Consider the following 14,280-nt stretch of genomic DNA (forward strand, 5'->3'; position numbering starts at 1 on the left):
TGTATTCCAGAGTCATTAATGTCTATCAATGCTAAGCTCTTACATATTTATTTTTTTATAGTTCCATGATTCTTAATAAGTACTACTTTGTCAGAGAAGGTTTGAAATTAGATGAGTGGAGTTATGCCTAGGTAAGTAGGTATATGGATAGATGGATAGATTGATTATAAACTACATTTATTTCTGAGATTGTGCATTTTTTTACTTTGTCCAGCAGAGGTCAGTGTTAAACTGTTAAAGCCTTGTGCATCTGTCTCTGAACTATTATAAAAACATACTTTTGCTTCTTTATTACTCAAAAATTCAAAATCTTCATTTTTATATATATATATATATATATATATATGCAGTCTGTAAATTGTGCTTACAGATTGGAAGATGAATATCAGAACATGACTAACAAAGTCTGCTTATTGTCTCGGTATAAGAACTTCAAACAATTGTAGTATTAAGCTCCAGAATAAGAAGTATTAGTTGGTACTAAGCAATACGCATAAGGAGAATATTTTAAGCCTATGTTTCTGCCTCTATTTCAGACAAATAGAGGAACTTGGGAAATGAGTGATGTATTTAGGACATGCAGTGTCAGTCAGTTCCTCTCCTGTTCACCTGTGGGTGAACCATCACTTTCTTTCCTATTATAACCTGAACAATGAGTTTGCTGTCAACCAGAGAAAAAGCAAGGGGCGTAAAGAGATGTCTCAAATCTCTGAGTATTTAAGTAACACAAAACTAAATGTAGAGGTGTTTCTTTTTTTCCCCCTGAATTTCATAATTATGTCTGTGACTGATCTGAGAATCGTTTTTAACTCTGAGACCTACTTTACACGAGGCCAGATTTTCTTCAACAGTAACCTGGGGTTTTGCTTTGCTAGCACAGCTGGCAGCTGTGGGTCTCAGCAGAAGAATAGTTCATTTCTGGGTGGAAAAAAAAAATTGTTTTTGCAGCTATGATGTAAGTGTGACCTCTCCACCTCTCAAATGAAGCCATTAGTTGGGCTCCACCACGGAGATCAGGAGAAAAAAAACGAGTTCCTCCCGAACAAACGCTGTGTGATTTGGAGACCTCATTTTTATCCCGTGCTGACGGGGAAGCCCAGCAAAGACTCACAGCGAGGGTCTGATAGCACAAGGTGAAGGGTGGGTGGTGCTGAACGCTGTCTGAAATGAGATTCCAGCTTCTGGGTAGTACATTTGTAGGAGTATGATTGCAGAGAAGTCAGATAGCTGGCCAGACTTATTCCCTTTACCCACAGGCTTGGGCACCTCGGGGGTGAAGCTGATGGGTGTGAAAGCCAATTTAGCGGTGGTAGCTGCTGCGGTCTGATGCTGAGCTGCTGCTAACAGACCAGGAGAGGAAAGAACTGAGTGCTGATAAATGGGTTTTGATCAGCCGATTGAGGAGATCTACCAGTAACATTTGTGTCTTTCTTGTCTTGCAGAAAGTTCTGGACCAGATCCTGCAAAGATGAACTCAACCCCATCAGGCGCCACCTTCGTTTAAAAACACTGACTACATATGGGTGGTGTCTATTGAATGTCCAGTGTTTGTTGGCTCCTTTCCATTGTTGCAAACGGTTAAACTTGATTTTGTTTGTATTGTTCCCAAAATCTCTTGTAGCTGTTTGGTGGGGACTGGTTATCCAGATTTGAAAATGTTTCAGATTCAAAACCATAAAAATCTTAGAAAAAAGAATTTAAACAGCCATGGTGTGTAAATTAAAAGTGTGCTGTCTATCTCTATCTCTAAAGTCAAACTGTTAAAACCTAGAGAGGACAAAATATGAGTGGCATGTCTGATAAGCAGCCGACTGCAGATAGTTTGAACATTTTTGCATTAGTCTTTCTATCAATATTTAAAATCATTCTAAATAACCGATATAAGAATCTATTTATATATATTCTTTTATTTTAGCACAATTAGGAGCAATTGTTGCTTCTTTGTTCTGCATAAAAGCGTTCAGATCATGTTATGCATTTTAGTGTTAAATCATTATATTAATGCTATGATGTAGCAAAAACATGTATTCAAGGTAAAGTATTTCATCGATGAAACTTTTCTGGCATCGTTTTGTGTCAACAACGTTCACAGAATGAACTACCAATGCCTGATAGAAGTTTAGATGAAGCATATTATCTTAACCTTTCAAATGTGAACGATAAATCGCTAGTAAAACCATCTGCAAATAACTCAGCTCAATGTTTAAAAATAAGTTTTCATCAACATTACGCTCTTCATAGCTGTGCGAGCACAAGAAGACACAATAAAAAGGGTAAAAGTTGGTTTTGACCTGAGCCACCTGACTTTGTCAGCGGGACAGCTTTGTCCTTGACGTGAGGGAGGCAGACCGTGTTTCATCATTGGCTTCACGTCTGTCTCAAGGCCTCTGCGAGCACCAGTCTGGAACGACGGCATTTCAAGCCAATCGAACTCGTGAGACACACAGGACATGTGAAGAAAAAGGCCATATGTCACAGAGCTCCAAACCAAAGATGACTATGTTATAGGAGAGGAGGATCCTAAAGTGCAACCCGGGAGTTTGATCGGCTTATAGTCTGTAAGGGTGGCAGCATTTTAAAAAAGTGGTCACTGGGACCTGGAGAAAGCTATAAAACAAACACATCATAAACATCTAAGGTGTGACGACAAACCTTTTGTGAACCTCAAAAACTACAACAGTAAATAAAGCTGTGATATGAAAAAAAGACTACCTGGTGTGTTGAAAGGGTTTTCATTTACATCTCTTGGCCATAGCAAAGAACATTAATATGTGTTCATGTTTCTCCTTCCAGTGTCACCAAGAAATCTGTTTGGGATCGCTCCACATTGGGTTAGCAATTTTTGTGCTGCCATGTAGGCAGGTTTCAGACGCTGAATGCTGACTGACAAGAGTTATATCTGAGAAGACAGGCTCTTGTCAGTCAGCTTCCCTCTCTCTGAGGAATCATGTGTCTGTATGTCACATTACTGTCTCTGTATAATGTGGACTGTGCTCCTTGGTCCCTCCACAAGCTAGAATGACTCAACTGCCCTCAGGTTATCGCGCTGCGGTGGCTTTTAAAAAGAAAACTTATAAGATAAGATTGGCACGGGTTTCATCCAAACATTGAGTCTCGGCTTTCTTTCTTATTTGTGACTCCATAGCTGCAATTAATACATTCAAAGAAAGTCGTTGGTGAATGAAAGGTTTATTCAAAATTTGCCTCAAGCTGGGGTGCTGCGGTGGCACGGGGGTAAAGCGTAACCCATGTACGCTTTACCCCCATGACGCTTCGTTCTTGACTCGACCGTCACAGGTTTGAGTCCTTTCCGCGTGTCTTCCCCCGCTCTCATTTCCTGCTTTCCTACCTGACAACTCTCAAATAAAGGCCACTAGAGCCAATAAAACATTTAAAAAATTGCAACAAGCTACAGTATGTAAGGGATAGAAAGAAATACAAAAAAAACAAACAAAGAAATAGATCAGTTGAGACCAAAACTTAAATTCTTATCTATTGTTCAAATGTTGCGTTAGATGAAAAACCAACACTGCACATCACCGTAGACAGACTCTCTATGGTAAAAAAAAAAAAAACATGGTGATGGCAGTATAATCCTGTGGATACATTTTTCCTTAGAGAATCTGGTCAGAATTGATGGATTTATATCATTCTTTCATCAGGATAAACACCCAGAGCTACATTCAAACCAGCTTGGATCAAAGCACAGTTGTGTGTTAGAATTGTCCAGTCAAAGTACAAACCCAAATGTGATTGAGAATCTTTGGAGAAACTTGGAAAATGATGTTCACAGACAATATCCAATCTGACTGAGATATAGGCTCCCCAGAGACATCTGTGGCCTTTATGCCTGCAGTGCACAAAGTAAGAAAGATTATGGTGGACCATTCTAGGTAGCAACCACAGGACACAGATGGTGCCTGGGTGAAGCTGGCATGTGTGTGTGTGTGTGTGGGGGGGGGGGGGTTTGGGGGGGGGTGTGGGTGGGTGTGTGTGGGGGGGGGGGGGAGGGATGCAGAGAAATAGGAAAGCAAGAAAAGAGCAGTGAAAGGGAAGAAAATCCCCAAAGAACTCACAATAAAGGCTGATTGACATTATTAATCGCCTGCAGTAATTCTAAAAAATATATTTTAATAGCACAGTTAACATAAATATAAGGCAGTTCATGTTTCTAAGAAACACAGGCAGTATCTCAGAGTTCAGCTGGGAAATGCTTCACTGCAGAAAAAACTAATTGTGTAACACATCAGTGAACATGGATTGATTTCATCCTATGCAAGTAATTTTAATATTTCTTCAAAAAGTGCATCAAGACCGGTCCTATTTAAAACTGTTACCATATTCAAAGCTGTTTTTATTAAGATTGTATTTATTTTTTCTTCTGCTTGAGGCTGTGTCCAATAAACTGTAGAATGAGGGAGCTTGTGAACAAGTCAGCCATGTTTATAAAAGATTTTTTTTTAAAAACGCACAGTAAAAAAGAAACAACATAAATCAGACCAGAGAGTGAATTTTCTTGTTGCTTCATACAAAAAAATGTATAACAATATAATAAATACTCTTGCTGTATTAGTCCTCTGTTTAACTTCCATTCATATTTACAGAGAAAATGTGTTTTGTGTCTCTGTGAACTATTTAATTAGGAGTTTATCCAATTGGCCAGTGACAGGCATAGACTCAGGTCTGAAGTTTTGTTTCTCCAAACCTCATGGCTTCAATCTATCCATCATATGTTCCCACTGATAATAAACAGACTGCTGATCCCTCACACAAGTCTTGTAACTTCTGTTCCAAAAGTGAATTTTTACAAAACAAAGCCTCTGTGACAAATTGAGAAAAAATAAAAAGCTTTAGTTAAATTAGTTAATGTGGTTTTTCTTAATATATTCACAACTGTTTTTTTTTTAGTGATCTTATACAGTCGTCCTGTGTTAACCCACTACACCAGAAAATGGTTTAAAAGTTTCCACATATAAACAATAACTGCTGATTAAAACCAGAAAAATGCACAGGAATCGTTGCGTTATGTATAGAGCTGCCTGAGAAGAGGGTGGCGCCTATTTTTCGAGGGATGGGGGGGGGGGGGGGGGGCCTTGGGGGAGTCATTAACTTAACAGGCTTTTGGACCCAGCAGACTCCAAAGCGCACATGGCTCGGTGTTGCTGCTCCGGCGCGTCCTCTGCTCCTACATCCTCTCTGTCTCTCTGCCGGTCTTCGTTTTCTGCCTCTTTCTAACTCAATTCTTTAAAAGAGACACTTCCACGCAATTTTTTTTTTTTTTTAATTTATCTTGCAGGTTTATCTCTATGTTTCTCCCACCTCGTAGCTTGAAACATGTTACTTGCTTTAAGGAAAAGTTTCTGCATGACGTTAAAGTCTGTTTTAATATTCCTCCCTCTTAAACTCCTGTGAGCTCCTCCAACCCGTCTCTAAATCAATCAATTGCATGCAGAGAGCCTGGAGGCGCTGGACTGATAAAACTGTCGCTGTGTGATCGGAAGATTTTTTTTTTTTTTTTTCCATCCGAGCACCGGGCGTGATGAGACACTGGAGCCGCCGGAGGAACTTTGTCTTTCTGGGCTTTGCGCTGCACGTCTGGTCCCTGTCCACGGCCCTGGAAAATGTCAAAAGCGAGGTTTTCAGCATAAAGGAGGGTGAGTCTGAATGGGAATAACCTGTTTACATGGTTGGCTTGAATTGACTGTATATTTCAGTAAATAAATTCAATCAGTTTGTTTTGTAAACTGCCTTGGGGAAACATTTGTTGTGAATCAGGGGCTGCATAAATCATCTAAATTGACTGACTCAATTGAACTGAGTTTTCAAGAAATGACTTAACGTCCTTATCAAAACCTATCAAAACTACATCAAACAGAGTCCCAATTCTTTGGCATATGTGCATAATTTGTGCTCATTTAAGTTTTTTTTTTTTTTTTTTTTTTTATCAGAATACATCCAGACTCCCGCAGCTGTGCTGTGTACCTCACTGTTAGAGAAAGTGCAGAAAGGATGCAGAGTTTGTTTTTGTAGGTCCATCTTTGCGCAACAATAAAAGGAAGTCAGACTGCTGTCAGACGAACAGATGAGTTTAACATCCAGGAGGATGCAGCTTCATCTCTGGCTTTCAAAACATAAACCAAAACAGGATATATATATTTTTTCTTTCTCAGATGCTCTAAATTTAATCTGCTGAATTGATAGGACCGTGTAAACTGTGTGGGGGAGCTAGAGGAGAGCATTGTGGCACAGAGCAAATATTTCATGTGGCTGTGGTAAGCAGAGCAAATATCAAAGACGCAGACAGAAAATAAGAAAATGCTTGATTAATAGACTCGAATAAACAAGAATTTCAATTTCCTGAGGCGAAACGGGCGGCTTTGAATGTCAACAAATTCCTTGTGTGCTGTATGAGAGTATAAAACTATGCTGTATTTCATGCAAATCAAACAATTTTGCACAAGTAAACTACTATTTTTGAATCCAGTTTAACCTCTGTGTTACATTATCACCCATACTGGTCACTTTGGCACCAGACGCACATACCATGGAGCTCAGATCAGCTCAGCGCAGAGTCATTAAAGCTTTCATCCACAGGTTTAGCTCATATAAAAATGCAGGGAGCAAAAAACAGTTTGAAGGGGCAGCGTGAGTGTTGAAATAGTGCAGCCTCTTTGATGTCAGCAGGATGTTGACTTGTTTATTTCAGCACCACCCCACCTGTGTGGATATGGTGCCAGACTGCCAATGTTAATCTGCAATTTTAAGTGTCAGCAATCAGGCGCTTTAAATAAAAGTGTCAAGTAGGACCTGCTGGATGATTTTGGTTTGTTTATATGTAATACATTTTTTTTTCTTCTTCTCCTTCTTCTACATGTAGCTAATTTAGGGAAATTGCTCTCTTCAGAGTTCCCAGGTAGTTTGGAAAGTATGGAATTATTTTAGAGCTAAATAAGTAAAAAAAAAAAAAAAGAAGAAGAAATATATGGGAAATATTTGAATTTTTAGACTTGTTCCATTATATCCATCCATCCATCCATCCATCCATCCATCCATCCATCCATCCATCCATCCATCCATCCATCCAGGAAATTTGAGTGTGGGATAGTTGGGAGTTTTGAACTTAAACAACAATAAGCTGCTCATCCTAATGAAGTGCCACATTTTGCAGTCACACTGTTGATGGTTGGAAATAGTGTAAGACAGAAATCTAGGCCAAAATCACCACGACAACTCGATGTCCCTTCTCAAGACAGTATAACTGCTTTAGACAAGTGTCTCAAGTATCTATTTAAATCTGGTGACAAAGGAGGTCTGCATACTCAGTGCTGAGGTTTGGCATTTAATAAATGCCGTTTTACCAACACTCATGCTGCTTTCCTGAATTAATTTTGTTAGCCAACTACTTTTTTGTGTATTCTTTTCCAATTTGTTCGAAATCTCAGCCAATCTATTGAGAAAATTATCTCGCGTATATTGTTTTTAAAAGATTTTGTGTAGTAGAAGAGTTGCCACATCAGGGAAAAGTTGTTGTTGTGTTAACCTCTTTTCCCAAGGCTTGTGTACCTTAATAAGCATACTTATCTTTTTTTTTTTTTTTTTTTTAGCAAAGCCATATGACCTACTAACATTTAGCATTTTTAGCTTAGTGTGAACTTCTGCAGCTGCATTACCAGATTACAGTGCAAAGGTAAAGGTGGGTGAATTTGGCATGCGATCTGCTATGGTGTCTCAGCTAATTAAGCAGGGAGAAAACATATTTTTCTTTACATTATCAGCTCCTATTTAGTGTTAATGTTACGCATTCTAAGTGTGAAATAGGCTTTTCTGATAACCAACATCAAAATCCCGCATTTTACATTTTGACAGATTTGTTGCATTTTTTGGAAATGACGATAAATCTGTAAAGGATGATTTCACACACGAGCTGTTTCTAAATATCTATTTCTTTCATATATACAGGAACATAAAGACCGACACAAATGGCTACTTCAATAAAGCCAGATTTTTTTTTTTTTTTTTTTTAATGAGTGCCAAACTGAACCAAACATGGACTGGTGGTAGAAAAATTGACTCTCGCACACACACTGCAGCTTGCAGAGATGAACTCTCTTCCATTGCCACCAACACTCCACCACTGTTAGTTCTGCAGCCCAAGCAGAAGTAGACAGACTGTTTTGCTGACTGATATTCGTTCTCTTCAGTGCCAACACTCAACTGCCGGCACTCAGCTGCAATCAAAGACCTGGCCACATTTCAAATACGATTGTGTTAGCAGTTACTCAAGCAAGAGATGCATCCGAATTTATTGACTTTTGTCTGTAGTCATTTTAAATCTGCTACATCTGATTGTGCCATTCCCTTAGTCCGGTAAAAATGTGTTATGTTAAAAAAATGTTTCAGAGAAATAAGTTGAACATGCTCCTTATAATCAGTTTGAAAGGCTTAGTCTCTGGTGTGTGTTTTGCAACTTAGTTGAAGATTTTTGGTGTGTTTTTCATAGTATAGTATCTACCGTCTTTCATGACTTGAAACGTGCAGAAAAGTTAGTTGTATCATTAAGAACTTTTGTTTGAGTACAAATCCTTCAGTAGACAATTCAAATTTCTCTAAAAAAAAAAAGGTTTCAATAGATGATAAAGGAGCAACATTTAGAAGATATTTAGTTTTGTGCACACACAGTACTATTTCATGTGTATGAACAAACTACAATCATTTCATAGCCATTAGTCTATGCCGCGCTGGTTTATTTTTAATAAGGTTAATGCTTATGTATAACGTTTGTTGAGCCCTTTGGTCAGTCGGGCTGCTTTTGATGTGTTTATACATATAGTTGGCTTGGCTTGACTGGCTAGGTATGAATTTTATGAATGCTTACCCATTAATAACAACTTGAGATAAATAGTTATTAAAATGCTCAACTCTCACAAAATGGCGTTGGAACGAAATGATCGTTCATTTATGTTATGTTTGCAGCTCAGCGCTCCCTGTTTTTTTTTTTTTTCTCGTTTCCACTTCAGTCATTTTTCCAAGAATCAGATTTTTTTATTTATTTATTTATTTATTTATTTTTTTGTCTCTCTGGGTTGGAAATTCAATAAATAATTAGGGAGCACAACGAAAGACCCCGATCAGATTTGATGATATCAGGTGGTCAGCCTGCATCTGCAGACAAAATTAATTGAAAAGATTAGAAAGTCTTTGTTGTCTAAACAAACCGAGGAGGAGCAGAATAAATCTCGACCTGAGAGTTCCCTAAAAGAGAAATTCAAGTGCACGCTCTTGGGACTCGGAGGACTATCGCCCGGCTTTGAGCGTGATTTCCTGAGAAGCGAGTCAAACCCATCACTCAGTCTGTGGTGGAATGCTGATATATGATTGTGCAAAAAAAAAAAAAAAAAAAGAAAAAAAGTTCTGCTAAAACCATTCAGGAAATAACCTCACCCCAGTTTATCTTTCCAGCCCTTGGGGTGGCTGCTGCTTGACGTTTTGAGGACAGGCTGGCATTGATTTGCTGGCCATGAGGGAAGGACATGCACTGTTAGAAACGTCTCCATGTGTTAAGCATCGGTGGTCATTATAGCCATCAGACTGATTTAGCTTTCCACTGCTCTGTCTCTGGGTGGCGGAGTTACAGACTTAACAAACGAGATGGCAACGGGAGAGGACACAAAACAAAGAGTCATGCACTGCTTCCAACGAGTGAGTTAATGCCTGGGCATGAATTAAAGACCCGAAGAAGAAAAGAGTAAACAACACAGTGGATGAGGAGCCCTGGTGTTTGACAACAGAACCGCAGACCCCACCTACAGGGCCTTGACAAACACCAGTCAGTCATGTTTGATCGATGAGGAGGGATTTATTTCCCCTCGGTCTACATCAGCCTGACATAAAGATGGGTGTGAAGGCACCTTCTCCTGCAGCCATGATCGAATGTGCTGTTGTGAGGCTTCTGTATCTTTGTAAGACAATCTGGGCTGTAGGAAAGAGTAAAATATGACTTAACGGAGAGGGGGAAAAAATAGCGGATTGATGTCAAGGAGAAGGCCACCCAGTCCCTCATCCCCTGCAACGCATCCGTAAAAAGCATTTATAAATGCTCATGGTGGACTGATTGTAGATTTGGGAAAATTATAAACATGCCACCGTACGCTTTTGAAATTAAAACGAACGAGTGGTTGTAGATGCCGCAGAAAGAAGACGCCGCATTCTCACACATACGCACAACATCATCTCCAAACCAGCAGCTGGGGTTTGTGTCTTCTCCTCTGACAGGACGCCTTTCTTAAGAGATATTAAGTTTTGCTTGGATGAGACAGAAGACAGAACAAGAAAGGCTAACAATAAGATTCAGGCCTGAGACTCACACTGCGGCACAGCAGGATGGACTGCTAGGGTTGCCGGACATCAATAACTTCACAACAGAAAGGTCACACACCTCTGTCAGTGTATTTATCTTGAGGTGTTGTTGATTGGATCAAGCCAAGGACTCCAGCTATTGCCCTTTGTATTGAAGTGTTTGATGGACAAGATAGCAGCTGTTTTGAGGGAATATAATACGAGGCAGACATGTTGAATCCTGCAAGCTAGGAGTGAATTTGAACACTGTGAGGCACAAGAGTAAAAATACACGTCTTTGCTTCCTAAAGCTTTATGTCAAGAATTAACAGACTAGTGCTCTAAATTAGGCACACTTTGGAAATATAAGGCTGTGGAAATGTTTTTACCTTCTTACAGACAAAGTTAACATGAATAAATACTCTGATACTTTACTCTGTCACAAACATAAATGATTTCAAAATGTGAAAAGATTCAGTTGTTAACTGGACTATACAGGAGTGAGTGATTATGGTAAAGGAAAGTACCCATCAAATCACCCTAGAAGAAATAAACTAAGTTAAGCTGAAAACCTGATGACAGTCTAGTGAATAAATAAGATAAAGCAGCAGCAATACGTCAACACATTTGACTCATAAAGACTTCAGTAAAAATGTGAATAAGATAGCTGATGGGAGCTGAACTGACAGATTGACAAGCTGATCTCTAAACTGTGCTTCTGGCAGGGTTAAAATCAACTTCACTGAATCTCATCTTCCTCACAAATTTCTTTTAGGTGGCATGAGTGATAAGTTCCCGTTAATCCCCAAATCCTCCAATCTTAAATCCCCCCCCGGCGGAGCTGCAGCATAATACATAAATCTGCGCGAGGCGAGACGGGAATTGGCTTTTCCTCTGTTGCCCCACAGGATGGGAATGGGACACACAAGCAAAACCTCGACAACCCTTCCCAAAACGTCTCATGTTACCAGTGTTTTCAGTGTGATTGTTGGGTCGGTAACAGGGGATGCATGTTCTGTGTGGGTTGAAACTGGGAGCACCCTGGTACAGGATTAGCACTTTCTCACCTTCAGTGCTAATTACCACTGTGTGTCATCAGTGGGAAACTGAGTGATGTGGGAACCGCCAGAAGGATTTTTTTTTTTTTTTTTTTTTTGCTAAAATTACGCAATAAAGAAGATCAGCTATCAGATGAAGGGTTACGAATAGTTTTTTCTGTAAAAAAAAAGATAGTTTTTTTTAAATCAAATATTATGTTCTTGTTTATTTCAGGCCGGGTTTTTGTATTTTCAAGATATTCCTAATTGTGTAAAAGGTTTTCTAGCATAATCTTTCATAGAGTGCTACAGGTTTTTTGGGGGGCATTTTAAAACTGCTTTGGCATTTACCTTTACTATTGAAATGTCCCCACAGTGACGCCAGTTTTCAACATTACCTTTTTATGAAGAAGATTTAGTGACACTCTTGAACTGTCACGAGTGTCCCCAATCAATGGCAGTCTGACAAGTTCTTTAATTATTACAAGTTGATTGCGACAATAAATTGTAATCATCAAATCAATCAAGACTTTGACATTATGGCAAAAGCTGAAATAAATAACTTTAAAGTCAGGTTTCATGTTTCCATTCCTACCTTCAGGTGTGTTGGAGTGCCTTGCCTTTGCTTTTGCCAAGTAGTATTGCGGTGGCTGTTTTGTCACAGCGTTGAAATCGGGAGGTGCTATTTATGTCTGACATGCCACGGGGTTTTAACAGCGTAGCAGTATTTGACAGGCCAGGACTAAATAAGAATATTGTTAAAGCAGGTCTTTTGTTATCTCGGCTGAGATGAAAAATACATTTGGACTTTTTGTCACAGAGTAGAAGCGAAGCCTGTTCATATGTTGAGCTGATGACTTATTTCCAGTTGAAAGTCCTTTTTTCTTTGAAGTTGCTTCAAGCGTCACACATTAATTCAAAAGCTAGAGAGTAGAAAGAACTTCAGAGAGCAACCCCCCATTTTTTTTTTTTTCTTTTTTTTTTTTTTTAAATAAGACCTGTCTTATATCTTGGATTAGTCTGGAATCACTGTATAGAAGAGATTTAGTATTTAACTTGAGAAATTGAAACGCAACACTTTTGACATGCTCAAAAAATTGGGGAAAAATACTAAACAAAATGAATTTAATTTAAAAAAGCCTTACTTTAATCACCTGTAACTATTAAAATAGTTTGCAGGTTAGTATAGTTTTGACCGAGTCTGACGTCCCAGTTACACAAGCTCTCAAAACATTTACATATGTTCATTTTGCTTTTGAGGAACAGCTCTGCTCTTCAAAGTGACCTCATTCGACATTCTCTCTTTTTTTTTAAGACGCCTTTTATGTTCGAGGGCACAATTCAGACGCATGCCGCTGCTGCATTTAGCTGACGTGTGTTTTGCACACCGAATTTGTCCACGGATGGGAATCCTTGACGAAGGTCTTGATGGAGCCTTACGAAACATTAAAGAGCCTTTAATCCTCAGATTTCCTCCACGAACGACTGTATAGACATGAGCCGCAGGTGTAAACTCAAGATCATTTCTCTAAAGCAACACTTCAGTGCTTCTTTCCATTCAATTTTCAGCTTTTTTTTTATCTCATATGCTTTGATTCGCATTCAATAAATCAGCATGTACATTCTGATGACCCCCATTTCTCAGATTAAAAGTACATTTCGAAAAATAACCTTTGAGCAGATATTGAACATCCTTTCCCGTTAAACTTTATTGTACTTATTTTTGCCTTATTTTCATTTGCTGTAAAAGAAAGAAAATCATCATATTTGACTGACAAATTATTGTTTGTTACTATTCTACTGAATCCTTTATTGTCTTCGTCTGAGTTGTTCTTAGAAATGATCTTCACACTGTGTGACAGGAGCTAAACGAAGAGAAATACAAATTAAGAAATTAGTGGGGAACAACAGTCTTTGAAATGTGTACTTAAGTTTTTTTTTTATTTCTGTTCACAACTTGTTTGTGTCATGTGTGGACCAGGGAAGGTAAAGATCAGTGAGTATTGGAACTCACAGGGTTTTCGTCTTGATGCGCTGCTGACAAGGCACAACTCACGAGAACATGTGATTATTGCAAAGCCCTGGTCGGCAGTGTATTTATTTGATAACTGGGAGGGAAACCATCTGATTGGCAGATGAGCTGGGGTTTTAAATGTCTGACCTGCAGCTGATTCCCCCCCTGCCCCCCCCTCCTCCATCACGTGCAGTATGTGTCGAATATAATTGTGGTTGGCTTGGCAACTACTGTCCTCTCCAGAAAGCAGATGGTGTTTACCCAGTTTTGGTTTCAAATAACAAAGATGAAGCCGACTGCAGCGCGGTCATGGATGTTGGATGTATTTGCTGTTTGAAAGGTCGGCTCTTCTTTTTGGGCAGCTGATACAGGTGTGTCAAACTGAACTTCACAAACGCACAGAATGATTACCATCACACGTATTAAAGAGTTTGGCATGACTATCCCCATGCCTACACCTCTCCCTGCCCCCTCCCACAAAAATAAATAAATAAATAAATAAATAAATAAATCATCAAACAAACTGAACATCAAACAGCATTTGAAACCCCCAAAATGATCCGAAGCCGTAAAAGCACACTTACCTCAGCCAGCAAGTGCTGCGGGGTGCAGAGAAAAGGGAGCTGACTCGATTAAACTATGTTCTCAAATGCACCATCGGTTTTTTTTTTTATTGTTTTTTTTATTTATTTTACACTTCATTTAACTCTTGTGTCTTTTCAAGTAAGAATATTCTTTGAGAGGTAGAAAGTCACACATATTCCCACTTAGTGGAAGATTAACTTAAGACCTAATTCTCCAGTGATTTCTGCATTTGCCACTATTAATGTGATTCCGTGCAACAGGTGCAGCTTAGTTGTGTGACAAGGTTGCTCTCTGTAGAAAGAGACTGAA

At 39.1% G+C, this 14,280-nt stretch overlaps 2 protein-coding genes across 4 annotated transcripts in view; both read left to right on the forward strand.

Annotated features, from left to right (window-relative positions):
- LOC106949740 (uncharacterized) overlaps positions 1-2,698 on the forward strand; it is a 26,605-nt gene extending 23,907 nt beyond the window's left edge. For both annotated transcript variants that reach the window (XM_015036207.1, XM_015036208.1), the window contains exon 7: positions 1,443-2,698. In XM_015036207.1, the coding sequence (XP_014891693.1) occupies positions 1,443-1,472 (30 nt within the window). In that variant the 3' untranslated portion in view covers positions 1,473-2,698. The remainder of the gene's footprint in view (positions 1-1,442) is intronic.
- A 2,459-nt stretch (positions 2,699-5,157) lies between these two features.
- Positions 5,158-14,280, forward strand: part of adam12b (ADAM metallopeptidase domain 12b) — a 107,656-nt gene continuing 98,533 nt past the window's right edge. For both annotated transcript variants that reach the window (XM_015036205.1, XM_015036206.1), the window contains exon 1: positions 5,158-5,654. In XM_015036205.1, the coding sequence (XP_014891691.1) occupies positions 5,540-5,654 (115 nt within the window). In that variant the 5' untranslated portion in view covers positions 5,158-5,539. The remainder of the gene's footprint in view (positions 5,655-14,280) is intronic.

This window comes from Poecilia latipinna, unplaced genomic scaffold, assembly GCF_001443285.1.
Source record: "Poecilia latipinna isolate Pla-1442-1.1 unplaced genomic scaffold, P_latipinna-1.0 Scaffold360, whole genome shotgun sequence".
NCBI classification, from domain to species: Eukaryota; Metazoa; Chordata; class Actinopteri; order Cyprinodontiformes; family Poeciliidae; genus Poecilia; species Poecilia latipinna.